This window comes from Platalea leucorodia, assembly GCF_965183815.1.
Source record: "Platalea leucorodia genome assembly, chromosome: 1".
NCBI classification, from domain to species: Eukaryota; Metazoa; Chordata; class Aves; order Pelecaniformes; family Threskiornithidae; genus Platalea; species Platalea leucorodia.
In genome coordinates this window covers 166,054,124-166,073,421 of record NC_138823.1, presented here as the reverse complement: position 1 = coordinate 166,073,421, position 19,298 = coordinate 166,054,124, and the positions used below count along the sequence as shown (strand labels likewise).

At 43.2% G+C, this 19,298-nt stretch overlaps 1 protein-coding gene across 1 annotated transcript in view; it reads left to right on the top strand.

The window, feature by feature from the left end:
• The window catches only part of WNT3A (Wnt family member 3A), a gene marked incomplete at both ends in the record, with an annotated part of 87,660 nt that overhangs the window by 33,801 nt on the left and 34,561 nt on the right, over positions 1–19,298 (top strand). Inside the window, one exon of the mRNA XM_082307257.1 lies at positions 16,446–16,687. Coding sequence (XP_082163383.1) covers positions 16,446–16,687 — 242 coding nt within the window. The remainder of the gene's footprint in view (positions 1–16,445; positions 16,688–19,298) is intronic.

Below are 19,298 nucleotides of genomic sequence, written 5' to 3'. Positions count from 1 at the left end.
GCTCCTTGACATTTCTCCATCAAGCTCTTAACACAATGGGAGCCCTAATCTTAGACTCAAGTTCAAGGCATAATAGTAATAATTATTGTTATTATCATTATAATAACAATGATGGAAAGATTTAGAGAAAGCAGGAAAAAAAAATGTTGCTAACAGCAAAGGAAGATTATCCTGATCCTGGAAAGAGGTGTGTATCAGCAACTTTTATTCAACAGGTAGTATTCCTCTTCCAGTGTGGGATGATACTAGAGTCTGGGAGCTCTGGTTGTGCTCCGTGATGGAGCACGTGCTAGGAGCTGTATGAATGGGTCGGTGAAGTTACAAAGAGGTGCAAGAAGCCGTTTTCTTAAATGCAGGTGCACAGAAAGAGAGGGAATGGACTGCAGGCATCCATCCAGGTTCATCAGCAGACAGTGGCCCAGACCTCATGCGGAGAGAGGTCAATGTTTGGCCACTTATGGGGTATGTAGTACGGGGTTAACAGCCAATATGGGCATATAGGGCTTTCTCCCTCTCTCTTATTTCTTCTGAGCACACCAGATAAATAGCTCGAGGTGAAGGCCTGCACATTCTTTATGAAGCAAAACGTGCTGTCGGTGTAAGGAGGCGAATCTGTGGCCCGGGGCACCATGTGCAATGTAATGTGTCTCGAGTCCCTTGCACGGGCTTGTTTGAAATATGTGTCAATAACACCAGCAGCAGCAGCTTGCTGCTCAGAAAGTAAAAGGAGGTTAGTGTGGTGGGGAGCTGAGGGGAACGCAGCATGGGGTGGAGGGCAGGTAGGTCCCCCGTCCTCCCCGACGAGCCTCCTTAAACAGTGCAAACCTTCCCCTCCTCCCCACCACCAACTCCCTCTTCAGTTGGTGAGATCACCCTCATTAAAGCAAATACCCAGCAGAAGCACTTCCAGGAGAGATCCAGCGTATTTTCTTACATACTAATTTTTCAGCAGAAGGAATAAATGATCTCTTGCAGGGAGTGGGTGAAGCTTCTAATTATTATTTTTAAGGAAGGAAACCAAAACCGGTTTAAAAATTATGGGGGACAGACTGTCTTCCCCTTCTTGCTTCCTATCCTAGACAGGATTCAGGTCTCACTGATTTCTGTGGAGTCAAAATTAGCACCTGCAAGGCCCACATCTGGAAAGCCATATTCCTTTTGCACAAGTCTCTGCACCATGGTCTATGATTGCCACTGCTGCCACAAGTGATTGGCTCCAGCAGCGCTAGCAGCTCTTACCAGTGAAGGTGGTTAGCCATCAGAGCACATCCCCAGGGGAACTGGTAGATTCTGGTTATCTTTGGATCAAGACTGGGTACCTTTCTGAAGGAGGTGATTCAGCAGAACAAAGCTCCTGGGTTTGTTCCAGGTGAATCTAGTGTCTGAAATGCAATGGCTAGTGGTATAGAGGAGACAAGCTAATGGGTGGCCTGGCTTAGAAAATGTATACATTGATGGATCAATAAGATTACAGTGCTGTTAAAGAGAAATTCAAAAGAAAGAAGTTATTTTTTTTCCTTGAAAAATTTCAGAAGAATTCCTAGACTTTTGTGATTGCCTCTCACCAGTTCCCCTGCCTGAGTTCAGCAAAACTATCTCACAAGGAGGCAAGTGAAGGGAACAGTCCTGAATCTTCAATTCAGAATTTCTTGTCTCAGTGAGAATCTCCCTGTCCTGGTTTAGGCTGCTTTGGGAATCGCTGGGCTTGGGTCTCTGTTCCTGTATTTGTTACACTTCCCATGGAGGGAGTTCCTACCCCACTGCAACCCCCCTTCTCTTCTCAGCAAGTCTCTCTGGAGCTCCTCCAGAACCATGTCTTTGTTTGGCCAAAGAGTTTGGTACAGGTGAACATAAACCTCCTGTTTATCACCTGACCACATGATCCTGAGTTCAAGGTGGGATTCGTCTCACTAAGTACCTACAGTGTCAGCAATTCACATCTGAAGTATAACTCTTTTATAGCCAGTGGAGTCCAGCACATGGCTTAACTTCGTCTTGAAACAGATATCTAAACTAGGCCAAATTGCTTGTTGTCCTAATTGTGCCCTTTTCTTTCCAGTGGGCACATGGGAAATGTAGAATGGCACCCAGTTCTGCCACAGATTGCCAGTGGTACCCAAGACACCCAAGTGGGGCTGGCAGCTACCACACAGGTCATACAGAGTGAGACCTGTGCCCTTTTGGTGTGGTACCAGGTAGGATCCCCAAGCGTAGCTGGAAGGGTTTGAGATACCCGTGTGCAGTCAACCAAACTGACCCATGTCTTGAAATACCTCCCCAGGTTCTGGAAATTTGACCCACCTAGTTCTGAGGTCCTGATTTCCAAATATTATTAGTCAGTATTAGCAGGAAGAAAAAGATGTAAGAAAGAGTTCCTTGAGGGCACTCAATGTTTCTGGTTGATGCTTGGGTGCACTAGAGCAGAGAAATTTTAAATGGTGCCTCCACACACAGGGATGTGTCAATAGGTGTGTCTCTGCATGGGTATGCGCAAAAGGGGAAGGGAACAGAAGGCAGAAAACATCTGATGGTGGCATCAAGGGTAAACATGTTCTTGTGTTCGTGTTTTTGCTTCCATTGCCATTTTCAGCCTTGCAGTTAAGGAACAGACTCTTCCTTCCAAAGAAAGCTTTCTCTTTGCCCTCCTAGTTGGCTATAAATGGGCTAATGTCCTGTAGATGAAGTGCTTACAAAAGTGCTTTTAGTCCTTTAAAACCCTGATATCTTCATGCTGTCAAATCTCCAGGCATTCCTGCTTTGTGGAAAATAGCCGATCCCTTCTTATTCCTGCTAAGCTCTGAACCTCAACAATAATTTGTGAAACTGAGTTCCATTAATTAGTTGAGCATTGTACACAATAATTTATTGAAAATAGTAAAACCCAGAGCTGTGCAGGGCCTTCTAAGGTAGTAGTTGTAACCTCTGTATACCACTTACTATGTTGTTCCTGTAAAAATCCTTGAAAACTGAACTTTCTCTTTTCCAGTCAATATGGACAGTTGGAAATGTCTTTATTTCTTAATCAAAAAAGCTTGCTAAAATTCTGAGTGATTTGTTCAGTTAAGTATTTCTGACCAGACAAAATATCTCCTTTAGATTTTTACTTTTCAATGTTCTAACGCATGCAGGACTATAGTAAAAAATCATAATGCTAAAAGTTGTTTCAATGTAGAAAATAAGCTACTTGTACCGCAACGAAACATTTCATTTTTTTAAAGTAAAAAATAAAACCTTAGCAGGTTAAACCCAATAATGGCACAGGTTTAGTGTTCTGTATACCACCTGTACACCACGGAAGAAAATTGCAAAAACACACAAAAAGCTCGGGGGGGCTTAGGTTTTAAGGATTTCAGCACAATCACATCCAGAGCTTAAGGTTTTGATTCAGTACTAATAGAAAAAAATGCAAGGGAATATTCCTGCAGACTTTCTGTCTCTGTCCCTGCGATGACAGGCACCACTAGCTATTTAGGATCTACGAGCATGGCAAAGCCATGCAATCTGGTTCGTTGCTCCTGCAGCTCTTTGGTGAGACAGAGCTGCTTCTGTTGCATGAATGAAAGCAGCTTGCTGGCAAGCGGCGAGCTCCTGCTGCAGAGGGCTGCGTGGTCCCTGTGGCTACTCAGGCTCCTTAGACCCAAGCAAAGTCCACAGGTTCCACATGAGATCCATGGGTGGATTTGATTTTCTCCAGTGGAGCTTCCTTCCCACAGCCTCGCATTGTCACTGTTCAGATCTCCTGTGAAACCTAATTATTAACATTGCATAACCCCCCAGATACATCAGTGCATCAGTTCTGCAGCTAACGAAGAGAAATCCAAGCTGGAAGAAATCCATCTGCTAAGCTGAGTGACCCTGCAGCTTTATTATTATTATTATGATGAAGAGGAGGGCTCGTCTCTGGTTTCTAAAGTAAACACAGGAGGTATCTTGGCAGAGGAACGTGCAGCAGAAAGCTGGGATTGCTTTCCCAAATTCTTGGCCGCTTCCCTCACTGCATGTCAAAGCTGGTATCTTTGCCTAATAGTGATCACCCCTCCGTGAGCTGATCACTATCTGGCAGCCTGTCTGCATTTCCCCAGCCACTTTCTTTCAGAAAGAAATCATTAAGGCTCCGATGCTGCGCAGAGAGGTCTGCAGGTGCAGCTCCTGGCTGCTGCCACCCTGTGAGAGTCCTTCTGCGGGAGGCTCCTTGCCCGGAGCACTGAAGGGTCATTTACGCTCACCAACCAGGGAAAACAAGCCCATTGCTATTGTTATTTGCTCTTCGCCCAGCATCTTATTTCATCCTCCAAGTCAGGGATTTGGGTTAGTTTCTCCTGCTCCAAGGACAGCTCCTTACTCACTTTCTTTCCTTCAAATCCTACCCCTCCTACATGCTTCCTCTCTCACCCGAGTTTCTTCCCCATTCATCAGCCTGACCACTGCCAGCCTTTTTTCAGCCAGGCACTGAGTCACCAGTCGCACTGAGAAGCTACTAGGCTGGAGAACAGTTATGTTGTTCTGAGGAACATCAAGGCACCGCATCTGCTGAGTCACTTGGAGAAGAAACTCTTCGAGCCACGGCTCCTGGTGTGCAAACATCAAACACCAGTAAGTTTAGAGAGAGGAGCCTGGAGAAGAAAGCTTGGTCCTTGTCTGCGTTGTCTGGTGATGCACACATGGTGCCGTAAGTCTCCAGCCGTGTTGCAGGAAATCAGACTGGGTCTGTTACTTGATCACTCCAAAGACTGGAAGAGCTTTTCACCCAATTCACCTTTTTTCAACCAAGAGATCTGGAGACCCTTGGAGTGGGTGACCTTAAGAGTCCACAGAAGATGGCTAAGAAAAGCAAGCTGATTGTGAATAGATTCACATTACTTTTAAATAGGGCTTCCTATCTCACAGATTATAAAACCTTGACTTAATGTCAGGTCATTGCCATAGATGTAGGAAGTTGTAGGGTTTTGCTTAGCAGCCCACGAAAATTAAGCTGCCTTATGGCTGAAACATCCCTGCCTGTTCCATTCACACCAGAGTAAATTTGGGGCTGAAGGAGACCCAATACCTCCATTTCAGTAGACAGGAGGTATCTGCAAACAATGGTAAAAGTCAGTGCTGTAAAGCAAATTAAATCTTCCTCTTCTTTCTCTGCATCAGGTTTTATTGCTGTTGTTATTCTTTCTGTTGTGAGAGATGATCTTTGAGAGAGAATTTTTCTCTCTCTCAAAGTGTACACAAATGCCAGGACATACACTGGCATTTTTCCTGTACCTTTGAGCGACTCATCAGTCTGTACCTCCTTAATTTTACTGAGATCTAGCTGAAACATGTCAAGGAGCCATGAGGATTTTTTCCCATGCAAAGTAGTTTCTTTGCAAAAAAAAAAAAAAAATCCAGTTGTTCTGTTGCAGCAGAAATTGCTGTTTCATTTTAGAAAATAGTTTTATAAGCAGCAAAAAAAGTCTGAGCTCTTGTCTCATGGCAGTCTTGCAAGAGTCCAGCTCTAAATAAGAGTTGCCTTCTCTTTGGGTTGGGGTGTTCCTCATGGCCTTCCTCCATGTGGATTCTCTGTTGTCTAATAACAGGTCATCTTCTGCTGCAGCCCTTCCAAAACAGAGGGAAGGAGAAGTTAAGGAGGTCTCTGCCCTCTGCTGCTTTCCATTTTTTTTCTAAAAAGAAAAATAGAGACCTGTAAAGCTTCAATGTAATTTTAGAGGACAGTTTTTCTTCCCTGACCAATTCTCATGTTCCTTTCCCATACACGTTTGGAACAAGATCCAAGTAAATATTGTCCCTAGTCCTAAGTCCATCCTGTGTACAGAAATGGTCCTCAAAGAAGATGTAAGATGTATTCATATCTATGTATGACTTTGGAACAGTTGATTCAGTATCGATCAGTTCTTGAGCATTTCAGAGGGACTGAATGAGATGAGTCTTGTGACATTTCAGACCGAAGGAGGAGCAGATTCTGTGACAAATGGATGATATGAAAGGAAGCACAACCATAATTTATTGCAAAGTACTTAAATAGTATTTTGATGGATAGTGCAACTAGATGAAAAGCTCTTTTGGGTTTGGGATCTTTTTTTTTTTTCAGTAGTTCAAAATGGAAGCATTTTTTGTCATGGTTGGAAAATCAAGCATTTGATCAGAAATCCTTTTTCCACAGAAATCAAAATATTTCACTTAAGTTTTGAGGTTCTGAGTATTTTAAGATAAATATAAAAGATTTTTACACAACGCAAAATTGTATGCAAAACCACCCTCCATAAAGCGTTTTTTTTACAATGGTCAGAAAAATTAAATTTATTCTGAGTGCTTGGGAAATGTGTCAAACTACATAGATATGTGAAAAATACTCAGAAGGTTTCAGGGTAGGGTTTTTATATATATATGTATTTTTATTGGAAATAGATTAACGTAAAAAAAAAATGGCGCCCAATCCTAACTGGCAGTTTCAGTAGAGTAGACAAACTAGTATAGGAGTTTGTTCTTCCTCAAATGATCAGGGTTTGGACACAGCGACAATGAGAAATGCCAAAATTCCTGATGCAACTGGGGCTGTGCTCTGGGTCTAAAAAGGAAACAGTCCCTGTGATTGCTCAATCAAAACCTCTAATTTGGTATCGATAATTAAAAAAAAGTACACACAAGTGTAACAGAAAGTTCCTTACTGACTGTCTTGGTGCAATAAAAGTCTTTAAACACATGCTCAGTTTTAAATACATGCTTAAATCCCATTGATTACAGTGTTAACTTGAAGCACAGACTGAAGTGCTTTTCTAAATCAAGGCTTCCTGCCTTTTCCCTAATAGTATTTTATGACCAGAACAAAAAGTATCTGTAGGATTCATTAGAGGGATAAGGGAAAAGAAAAGAGAGAGAGAGAGAGAGAGAGTGCAAAAGGAAGGAAAAACAAAGAGGAGGAAACTTTATGGCTCCGTAAACAGCTGTAAGCAATGTCTCTGGTCGGGTCAGACCGGTCTGAGTTGACAAGGCAGTGTCTCCAATTATATAGCATGCTGTAGCCTGTAAAAATGAAATCAATTTGTTATTTTTCTGGGAGAACATTATAGCGTGAGTTCACACATTTGGCGAGCCTGATGACTCAGTGAAAACCAAAGAAGGAACTCGCAGACGTGTGTGTGTGTGTGCACAACTGAGTGATGGCATGTGTGTGTGTTTAGCAGGACCAAATGCGTATTCAAAATACATTCTTGGAGGAAAGGGCAAGAAATATAAGTAACTTGCTGCATTAGAACAGTGGACAGTGAAAATCATGTTGTTCTTGTAGGGTTACCTAAGCACCACAATGACGGAGCTTTCCATCCATGGTTCTCATTTCAAAATTGGCTTCAACATTAAGGAGTTTCAGGATAAAATTCCCCCAAGCACTTAAGCACTTAAGCAATTTAGAAGTCCAAATCCAATCTTCACAAGGATCTGAGGTCTTTGAGCCCAGTCCTCCAAGGTATTTAGCACTGACATAGCCCAGAATAGACCCGAGTTCAGGGGGATGAGCATTAATGAGAGGTTTGAAACCACTATATGTAATTTATATTGCTGATCATTCAAAAAAGGTTCAAGTTGGGATGCTTTGGGGGTTGGGGGGAACTAGGAGGGTTAAGACTAGCCACACTCCTAATTATTATTGAAATTCATAGCAGGAGTCTAAATGTCTTTAAATACTGTAGGCATTTTTCATTGCCTAATATGTTGCCTTCTCTCTTCCCTCCATTCCCCTAATTTAGCACACCTGACCCAGAAAATTTGATCTATTTTCATCTAAAACTTGATTCCAATGCCCAAGGTATATAAGCATTATACTGGGTAGAAAGAGGCAGGTTCTCTCGCAGGCCAACCAGCCATTGCGTCGCGAACACACATATATACATACTTTCCATTTGTCATGAAATCCTGATAGGGGTTAGGCTGGGAGAAGTCAGAAGTAAGGCAGCAAAGGTGTTTACATGAAACTTTAAATTACTCTTCTTTCATTTGCAAGTAACTGTTGTTCCTCATCCCAGGTAAATTTATCCATCAGCAATATCATTAGATGAGTACATTATAACCACGGGATTTACAGCGCTCATAAACTGCAGTGTAGGTGGCAGATTAAAATGTTAAGGCTTATACATCTCTAATACCCTGTACTGCAATCCTGGCAAAGCTTATAAAATAAATGGCACTGGATAGAGGCAGATCTTAGCAGGGAGACCTGCAGGGAGAAGCCCAAGTTATAGGATGTGGTATGGAAACAATATCAGGGTCACTGTGTCCTGGAGCCAGGCTTGAAAACATGGTTTGAGGGGCCATTATTCTGCTGGATGGGTTGTTTTTCAGATGACATGTATAACAGAGGAGTTAATTGCCTAGGGTAATTAAAGAGTTCCTGAGACTTTTTGCAAGGAACCGGGTTGTTAATACTCATTCTGTCCTTTTCTATTCTGTTCTGTAGATCCTAAGGGAAGACAAAGTCAAAGAAACATCTCTTGTACTTAGAGTGGAAGGTGCTGAGTGTTGTGGTGTGCCTTAGTTCCTGTGGGAATTCACTGTCCTGGCCAAACCTCAACTCAGATAATTACACTCTGCTTTCTTAGCATCCACTCGAAGTTGCCATTGAGTATGTTATTTTTCAAATTTAGACTAAAACTACTATTGGGTGTTATAAATAAGCTGTGTTGGTCCATGTTAGAGATAGCTACCATCTATCCCTCAGCAAAGACTTTCCTTGGTGTCCTCTTACCAGCCCTCCAGGGATTTCTGAAATTCAGCAAAAAAGAGTGAACTTCCTGGTCCCTACCTTTAGCTTGCTAAAAACAAGGTGTCTACTTTATGCTCATCACTTTTCCACAGCCAGTGCCGCCTCCTAGGCATTTCCAGTGATTCAGCCCACCTGTCTGAGGCACCTATCTTAGGATGGGCTGAATTGCCCTCTGGAGATGCTGATCTTCTTCCATGGACTCTAGCAGACAGCTAACTTGGCTAAGATGCCTAACTTTTAAATGGTCAAAGTCAGGTGAGATGAGTCCCACGCTTAGAGATCCTCTGATGAAAGGTGCTAGAGAAATACAATGCCGCATCATCATCACCATCATTATTATTAATGCGGGGCAAGGGTGAGGGAATTATTCATGGGAGAAAAGTTACCTCCATGCCTGCGTGTTTGCAGGATCGGACCCAGCCGCAAAATTACGTACATACTTTCTGGGCTGGAAGAGAAAAAGAATTTAAATATAAAGAAAAAGAATTTAAATATAAAGAAAAAGAATTTAAATATCTGGAGCTCTACTTTAGGATGAAAGAAGAGATATCTAACAGGAGAAGTGGAAAGAACAGTTATTACAGTAGGTTTCAGTCTTTTTTTTTTTCCAGACTGGAAGAAAAATATTCTGGAAGGACAGATACCTGCACAGTGAATTTGATCTGTCTAACAACAGGCTTAGATTTCTTAGTTCTTTTTGTGAACCCCTTAGGAATAATCTGTCGATAGCCAGATGCTCAGAGACCAAAAGTTGAAGACCCCAATGCAATCAGTTACAGACACTCATCATTTCTGAATTAAAATATGTCACTTCTGTAATTAGCGTTAGACTTCTTAGGCCTAGGTTTGATTATTACTGGGCAATACACAACCAAAAAAAACCCCTTCAAGCTGAAAAAATATTTTTCATTATAATTAGTTACTTGATTCTTGTCTTCTAGAGCTCAACCTATTGCTTTCCTGATCTGCGTTAAGGTGGTTTTCAAATTTTCAACTAAAACATTAATTAAAAATTTCATTATTGTCCACATTTTGTAACTGCTTGGGTTTAGGATAGTTTTAATGTCATAAAAGAAAATCAGTTCCATCCAGGAGGGACATTAGTTAGCAGAATGATTTCCTTTTCCATTTAAAATGATGGGGTTTGTCAAGTTCCATTTCCTTTCTTTCCATTCTACAATTTCTCCAGGTTTTATTTTAATTTTCTTAGGAAAACAGAAAAATGATCACAACATATGCTAGAATATTGATGTTTTTCCGTGGAAAAAAATGCCATTAAATGAATGTAGATTTATTATTTTTTCTGCCTGTCCACCCACCTGGCCTCTGGGCTGGTGGTTCAAGTCTCTGCAGAAGAGTTTCATGGAGACTGGGAACTGATATACGCTATCAGAGTGTAAAGGACACAGTAGGCTCAACTACATCTCCTGTGCCTGGTCCCTAGCTCCGGGGTATCCTTCCCAGCTTCCAGTTGTGCATGGTAGGTGGGCACCACAGTTCTTCTGTCATTTATGCCAGCCCTGTGCGGTGAGGGTTTGTGGGCACCGAATCAAGGCTGACACAGATCCTATCCCGTGAGCCTCTTGAACATTCAGGTGCCATTGGCCATTCATGGCAGCCTGCATTTTTTGGAATCTTCACAGCCTCCTAGTTGCTCACTTCTCCTCAAATGTGTTTTTAGGCAGCCTCAGATACATGAAGTTCATGTTGGTCGATCTTAGCAGCCCATGGGGGATTATGGTTAGGGCACCATAGAGGGCCTAATTGGGATGCTGTAGGATGATGTAAGGGGTGCCCACTCATCACTTGCTAGCAGCTTCCCTGTGAGCCCTTCTGGCCTAGTACCAGGAGATGGGAGACAACCCTGGATGGGTTTTCCTTATAGCTTGACAGAACCTATGAAGACTTCTCCAGCCACTTTCTTCATTTCACTATTTTACTGTATGATACCAAGGGCGTGTTGTGAGTATGCATCTTTTTAGATAGACAGCTCTGTACAACTTGTCCCCTCCTTCATCGTGTGGCTGAGATTCATCTTCAAAGAGTTAGATGGGGGACCACGGAGAGGCAGCCAAAATGAGTGAGAAAGGAAAAGAGAGTGAGGTGAAACTCTGGAAATCTGAATGGATTATGAGAAAGGATTTGGAAGAGGTGTGACATCCTGCTGTTAGGGAATCCCATGGTGCAGTGTGGAAGAAAACCTAGGGCATCTGCAAGCGAACATAAATCCCCTCTAATATAAGCAGATGGACATCCTTTGACTTAACTTCTTCAGCAGGATTGGCTGCCACCTTATATCTGTGCAAGACAAAAGGAGCAAAGTCACTGCTATTGCTCAGTTCTCAATATTCAGTGGGGACTTAGGTGCTCTCTGGGTCTTATCCTGGGTCATTAGACAAGTTACACTCTTGCTGTACAACAATAATAAATGCAGTTATTTTACCTGTGTTGGGAACCCCAGAAGGATGTCCGCTGAGGAAGCTCTCAGCAGCACTTGGAGTCAGCAAAAGGCCTCTCCAAGATGAATAGCAAAACAGAGCTCCTACAGAGTTCAAGAATAACAGAATTCAAGAAGAAGCAAGTAGGTGTACGTGTCTCTACATGCTGCTACTGATGTGTCAAGGACTTTTGACAGCCATACCGAGCAGGTAGTGACCTTGAAAAGTCAGCAGAGTGGTGCTGTACAGCAGGGCCATCCAGAACTGAAGCCTTCTCTTTTTCTGAAAAAGCTATGAGCATAAATTTCCTGCATATTTCTTCCTCATTTCTTCCTCACTCTTGGCTGGGGTGTCCATTCCAAGAGGGAGGGTACATGTAATTTATTAAGAAGGTGGCCAGGTACTTATTTACAACGGCTCTGCTGAAGGAGCAGATAGATTGAGATAAGGGAAATGAAGAGCTCTCTAGGTGTGTTGGCAAAGAAAAATGCTCACCGAAGGTTGAATTAAACACTTCAGGGCATGCAAGGCTTAAAGATAAGCCAAGAACTTTGGCTGTGGACATACAGAACAGTGTTTTCATGGCTCCTCCTGAGCTAATGGGAAGAAAAGGCTAATTGGTTTGAACAGAACAGCTCTTTGACCCTTTCCCTTGGTTCAAATTTGAGCAGTACCTGTTCTGGGGATGACTGTGTTTGTAAACTTGGGTGCTTCATGAATTCTCCAGTGGAAAAGAAGAGGTTGGTGTCAATGCATCCAGGAAGTGTTGATGCTTAAGACATTTGCAGATGCTGCCTGGTTAGACCACAATAGACAGCACTTGGCCTGTTTCTTGACACCACATTTTCAAAATTACCCAGATACAGAAGACAGTTTAGAAGCAGATTGCAGGAGAGTGGAAAAATGCAAAAGACAGGTTTAATCATTGGAAACAGTGAGAAAAATGAATGATGGAATCTAATAGAGAGTTGAGTAACACTGAAATGAGATTCTGATCTATATAGACTTTCCCAATCTTTTCTAAAGGTTTTGGTTGTTGGGTTGTTGTTTTTTTGGGGGGAGAGGAGGGTTGGAAGGTTGATAAGGTTCATACCTCATGATCAATAAAAATGACAGGAAGCTGAAAGAACTTAGTTCTCTTAAAGATAAATTGACTTGAGAGAGAGAGAGAAAGTGTTTACACCTGGAAGCTGGAAGCAAAGTAGAGGCCAAAAGAGGGTGCTCTGATAGACATTATCACACTCCGGAGTCTGCAAGTGAGCTAGGAAGAGGACTGTGCTTAGCTGTGTTTAACAGCAGAGGCACTGTTCATGGAGAGATGTTTTGAGATTCCACCCTGTATCTTCAGCTGAAAGTCAAGTGACTACACATTCCTCCATGAAATGCCAAATTTGCATTACACCGTCTCAGTGCCTGATGACGCCTTGAGAACAAGACTCTTGCTGGAGATTGTCTTTTGCAGATTAAACTTTCCAGACTGTAACATAGATCAAAGCAAGGTGTGACTGTTTCCCTACTGTATTGAGAAGTGAGCAGTGTGAAAAGCAATTAAAAGTATTTCTACATGGTTTTATTTTTTTTATCTTAGATGATCTTCCCAGCAACGGAAACGAATAGTTGAGGGCACCAACCTATAAACTCCTCTTCCTATGACTGGTATTTTCATTCTACCACTGCAGTAACCACCAAAAACCAGAGACAGGCTAGAGTTTGGCTGTTCACATAACTAAAGTTTATGAGATTGGGATCCTAAAACTTCATCCAGGTCCTATTGAAATAGTTCAAGAAAGTCCTCCTGGCTTCACAACATGATGGATGGAGCCTGCAGCAGGTTGATTCTATCTCAATGGATACTTTATCTTTGGTGGGAATCGGATGGGGCACTTTTGAAAGCTTTGCTGGTGACTCTAGTTGATGTGGGAACAAACTCTACAGATGTTTCTACCAAAGTTAACTTTAGACACTGGGAAGTGTCCGCACTCCCCGTATAGGCAGTGGCTGAACTATTCTCTGAAGGACAAGTCAGAGCAACTAAATTAGTGTTCTTCTCTGGTGGCTTCAATGAAGGCATCTATCTCTCCCCATTTTTTGCAGCAATAGGACCATCTAGCTCCTGAGCCTAAAGTTGGCATCTGTGAATACCTCCTAACTCCCAGTCCTCAGGGGGTTCAACAGGTTGAGATTTGGAGATGTGGCACCCTAAGACTCTGCATTCCCAACAAGGCCACAGAGGCCACCCATTCAACAAGTCCTCTGAAGCCTGAAACAGTGTTTTAGAAGGTGTCTTTACTCCAGAAACTGTGATCCAGTGTTTTGTATATAACTTAACAATGAAACAAAAATGTACACAGCACAGTCAAAGTTAAAACACCCTTTGGCTTGGCATGGGCTCCACTTCACAGGTGCTTTTCTGCCACTAGTTGTTCCCTGAATTAATCTAAAGCTCAAGAAAACCCACATCAAGCCACTTAGATAGGGAAAACAAGTTAACTGGGTCCTTTCTTTGGTCTTCTCCTGTGGGTTCCTGCAGGGTCCTGCAGGAACTTGCCTCCTTCCTACAGCTGAGCTCTTTGAATGGGCTTCAACACAGCTTTCCCGGGTGGGACTTTTTCAAGGAACTTAGCCATACCAATTTTTAGGTATCGTGGCATGATTCATCTGGAGATTTTTACAGTGCAGACATATCTCACTCAACCAGTCACCCAGGCTGTCTTGATAGTCTAGCCAATACAGTCAATGGAGGCAAGGCCATGATTCACATCATCCCAAAGCAGACATCTAAAATGGTCAGATGAATCGTGCCCTAGAAGTGCCTGTTTCACTCCACTGAATGATTACAAAAGCAGGCTGAGGTGAGCAGATCAGCTAGAGATGTCCGTGTTGCAGACATCAGAAGGTAGGTGATATGAACGCAGTTCCTGGTCAGCGTGAGCTGCCTGCCTTCCTCCTTTAAAGCAATGAAAAGAGAGAGGCACTGCTGGAGGGAAGTTCATGCTACTTATCTCATCCTCCCTCCCTGGGGTAGGATGAATTGCCCTCTAATATTACGTGAGATTAATCTTCTCCCGAAAGTGCAGCTGAAGTGGAAAGAGGCACCTATGTTTAGGAAATCAGCTGAAAACTCTTTGCTTTCCTAGGTACCTTCTACCTTGCCCATCTAAATTTAATTTACTGGGCAATGTCTTGGAGAGCACATTCTTGGCTGAGCTGATTATCTTTGTTCTAGACTCCTACCTAGAGTCATTTGGGATCCAGAAATGGATGTCCCTATGTCTCATTTGCCTGGAAAGACTGATTTGTAAAGGCTAGTCTATGCACACTTAGTAAAGCCACTGAGTTCAGCCTGAAATCCCCTGGTACCTGACCATCTGAATGCCCATCTCCTTTTCACTTCTGTCCCCTCTTGACTGGGTATCTACCAGGAAGGCAGCTAATTGGCTGCAAGTACCCTTCTCCCATAAAAAAGACAGACATTTTAAAACAATTTTTATCCTAGTCTAGAGAAGTGCTAAAGTCAAGCTAATTTTCTTCTGAATTCCAGCAATGATTGATAGAATTCTTGTACTTTTTTTTAGTCAGAGCAAAAGAGAGAGAAGGCATATTCCCTGACTGCCCTGTTGATAATTCAAACACACCGGGCTGTTCCCAAACGAAAACCACATAGCAAAAATGAATGTAAACAGAAATACACACTGCCCAGGCAGGTTTCTGTCTGTCATTAATTCTGAGCAGAAAAGTCAATCAAGAGATTTAATTAGAAGAAAAGGAAATTATACTCTAAAAATCCCTTCAGTTTTAGTAATCAAGGTTATTATTAGAAGCACCAGTGAAAACACTTTAAAAATCTATATAATTAGCTACATATCTGCTGATCTCTCTGCATAGCTGACTTGTTTGTCTCTAAGGCTTCAACCAGCATAATGGTTCATGGACACTCCTTTCAACAGACTTCCATTTGGCTGAGCGCAGAATTTATACTCAAGTTTTGTTCATGGTTTTTCTTTTTAATTTCCCTCTCCCCACTTTAATTAAAGCGATTTATAGATTGATGGTCAAAGCAGGCTCTCTGTATCATTGTGGCAGTACAGCAAAGCCGGCATTCTTTTGTGAAAATACAGCTCTACTTTTGAAAATTCCCAAATTGAAACCGGTCTGAAAGTAAAGTGAAAATGTGCTAAACTAATATCCAGAAGGACACTGGCAGCCATTTTAATAATTTAGTTTTAAAATACTTCAACCTGATTAGAAAGCCCCAGTATAAAGCTTTGCAAAGCATACGTCTGGATTAAACAGTTGGAGAAATACTTTGCTAAAGTATCTTTTCTAGACCATACTTTCAGGGATGTTACCAATATGCCAACCATGGCTCCCAACTTGCGTGCACCTACGCATGAACGTTTCAGTAACATGAGTACCATCGTTCACATGGGGGAATAGCATTGACATTGGATCCATATTACTCCATAGGAGTTTTTCCCCAGGTGGTTTCTATTCCAGCAGGGCTATATTTCCATCCCCCTTCCTCTACAGCACAGGAAATTTAACTGCTTATGAAAGCATCATGGAGTAGTGTGGCGTTTATGTAGCATTCCTGCAGCGTTTAGCTCAGAGTTAGGTTTCTTAATTTCCCAAGGTCCAAACCGCTTGAGTCTTTAGGGTCAGTTTCAGTGCACAGAAGTTACCTGGTAAGGTTCAAATATAATGGTCATACTGCTGAATTTTATGATGGTTGTCAATTTTTGGTGTTCCCCTTCCAAAGACTTTGAGCATGGTTTCTTCTACTGTTGGTGTTATTACTTTGCGCAGCTCTGAAAGTGCTTTTGACTCTCTGATCCCTGGGCTTCCTCAGCTGCCAAAATTTCCTATAAAATTTACCTGATCTTGTACAGGCGTACTTGGCTTTCAAAGAAAAAAATATGGGTTTGACCCTCTGGTTGCAAAGGGAACTAGCTGTACAAGCTGAGCGTCTTTGGGAAGAAGCAGCACAATGATGGATTAAGGCTTTGAGATGATGAAGAAAAGGGAAGGAAGATATTAAAGATAGAGTTGCTTGCCTTGTTGGGCCTGTAGGGAACTTCAGGAGAGAGATGATGTTGTTTTGGGGAGGGATGACAGTGGAAAGGACATTTTTGGGAGAGGGGAATGCAGAGGAACTGAAGGTGTTGATTCTCTATCCCCGTTCTTTTGAACCAAGTACAAAGCTGAAAGCCAGCCTGACAGCATCTCTTTTTCCTTGTTGTTTTTGTTTTTTTTTTTCCCAGGTCCTTGGCAATTGGTCACCAGTATTCCTCCCTGGGGACTCAACCCATCCTCTGTGGGAGCATCCCGGGACTGGTACCCAAGCAGCTACGCTTCTGTCGGAACTATGTGGAGATCATGCCCAGCGTAGCAGAAGGGGTGAAGATTGGGATCCAGGAGTGCCAACACCAATTTCGAGGGAGAAGGTGGAACTGCACAACTGTCAATGACAGCTTAGCCATCTTCGGGCCCGTGCTAGATAAAGGTGAGTGCAGTGCTATGGGTTTGCCAACAGCAACATCTATGGTGGAGTAGCAGCAGAGATCTTGAGAAACATACTGTGAACTCATTTGCTTGTGATAAAGTGCCATCTAAAATGGGCTGCTGGAGACAGGACTTGAGCTTGATAAAGGAGACAAGTGCCACAGGCAGGGAAAATTTTTTTGGCCCAGGACCTCATCCAAGCAGTTCAAGCCTGACCCAGAAGGTCTTTTGTAGACATAAGAAGATAATTACAGCCTTGTCAGAGGGATAGCAAGTAAATCTGTGCCTTCCCAATGTAAGGAGTGTGGTTACCCACCACCTCCGTTGTACAGCCAACATCCAGTCACAGGTAACCACTATTTTTACCTCAAACCTCATCGGGATTGTATAGGTGACCCAGAAAACTGGGAAGTCCCCCATTCGGCAGTGCACAGAAAGTGGGGTCATCTCTGACCCTGCTTGGAGTAGGAGGTTGGACCAGAGACCTCCCAGGGTACCTTTCAACATGAATTATCCTATGATCCTATGCCCCTTGGAAGGAACACAAAGGATTATTGTGTTTTCAGTGGTCAAGCTGGATGTCTGGCTCCTTTTCTGATCACATGGAATTTCATGCCACATTTTCAGGTCTCTCGATGATTGCAGAGGGGAAATGATGAGCTGTTGGGGATGGTTCCTAGGGGCTGGACTTATCGGATACCATCAGTTTTGATACTGTAATGGGATACAATGAAGATCAAAGGCCTGAGGAAATTGCCATCAGTTAATGGTTCAGCTTTCATTGGTTATGAATGTGGCAAATTAAGACAGGGTGTTAATTCCGGCAACTGATTGTGACACAGCACCCATCAATATAAGTGGGAGCTCTTAGAAATGTTTTGCCCTAAGTTGTTGAATGCAGTGGGATTTAAGCACTTGGCTAACTCTGAGTATCTGGTCTTTTCCCCTGTACGTTGGCAGGAGCCTATTTCAGCCTGTAAGAACTGTTTTATCCTTCTTTGCCCTTGTAGCCTGCCTTTTAAAGCCCAGCCTGCTGCTGCTGGTCTCAGTAAGTCTGAGTCAAGCTCTGCCTTTCCCTTTAGCACACAGGGGTTCATCCAAGAGGCAGACTTGCTTTGCATTTGGTTCCTGCCCAGATGGTAAGTCCAGGTGCCCTGTGCAGAGCTGTGCAGGAATATGGCTGCTTTCTCTTAGGAGAGCACCAGCAGAAGAGGCTTGGAAATCCTCTTTTCTTGACAGTTCCTGACAGTTTGGGAGTTGGAATTACTTTGTCTGGAATAGCAGAGTAGCACCGTTTGAAGTTGTATGAGGAGATGAGGGAGCATCTGGGATAGTTTCAGGGAATCTCCTGAATTGGTGTATGTAGCTGATCTACAGCCACCTTTGTGGCACGTTCGTCCAGTGCTTGCTATCTGGAGATGGGGGGTTTTGTTTGGTTTTCCCCTGCTGTATTACTCAGAAGAGACTTGAGCATTTCCTCTTGCATGAATTTTGAAAAACAGGGCAGCCAAGAAACAGCAAAGCCTTGGTTTGTATCATGGCAGGGCCTCCACCAGCCAGAACAGGCATTTCACGTTCACCCAGCAGGAGAAGGGGTGGTTTCACCTGGTGGGGTTACCCCATGAGAGCTGGGGAGCTGAGGAACTGTATTAATGATGGTGTCACTATTTGGGTTTAGGGGTGAGAGGTCACCCCAAAATAATTCCACCTGTAAGATCGGCAGTGTGGTGCACTTAAGCCCATATCAAAGTGTCATACCACAACGTTTTGCATGCAATTAAAATGCCCATTCTGGGTACATCACTCCTGGGTGACTATAGCAGCTGAATTAGGCCAGCACAGCCAAATTGAATATTTTTCTCATAGGCACAATCCCAGCATGATTTGCCCAAGAGCATTCACTGGGCACAGGCAGTAAGTGAAGCAGGCAACCCAATGCCTTTGCCTGGTCACAAAGCTGGATGTCCTTAAGGACACATGGAGCGCCTTGCGCTCCCAGATGCTCTCGGATTAGACGCTCCACATCTCCTGTAGCAATTACACCCTGGGCACGAGGAAAGCTACCCTCACCTCCTCACTGACCGAAGGAGCCCCAATCCCACAAGCCGCCAAATGCTCTTGTCTCACAACGGTGTCGACACGAAGGGTCTGTCCCTGCTTGAGACTGCAGGCTTTTGGTAGCCAGGCTCAGGGAGGGAAAGAAGGCTGGGACGATTTCATAACTGAAGAATGTTGTTCCTTGAGGGAGAATCAAACCACCCTTCAGTTTTGCTTCACCTACAGCAGAAGGGGGGAGAAAAAAAACAGCTCGGTCGCATTCTTGTGCGGCAGATCCCCCAGGGTAGGAACATATTTGAGCTCCTACCCAGAAAGAGAGAAGGAGAAAAGGAGACAAAGAAAGAAAAAAAGCAAAACTCTACTTTGCAGCTTAATTTTTAAGTCACCCAAGATCTAACTGCAGCTTCTCATCTGAGTCAATAGGGACCCCGTCCTCCTTCAGCACAAACCAGCGTAGTCACTAAAGCAACTCCCTTTTGCCTTACACGACTATCTGCAATTCTTTCATTGAAAAGGACCAATTTTAATGCCTTCAGGCAATACTTTCTAGGCCC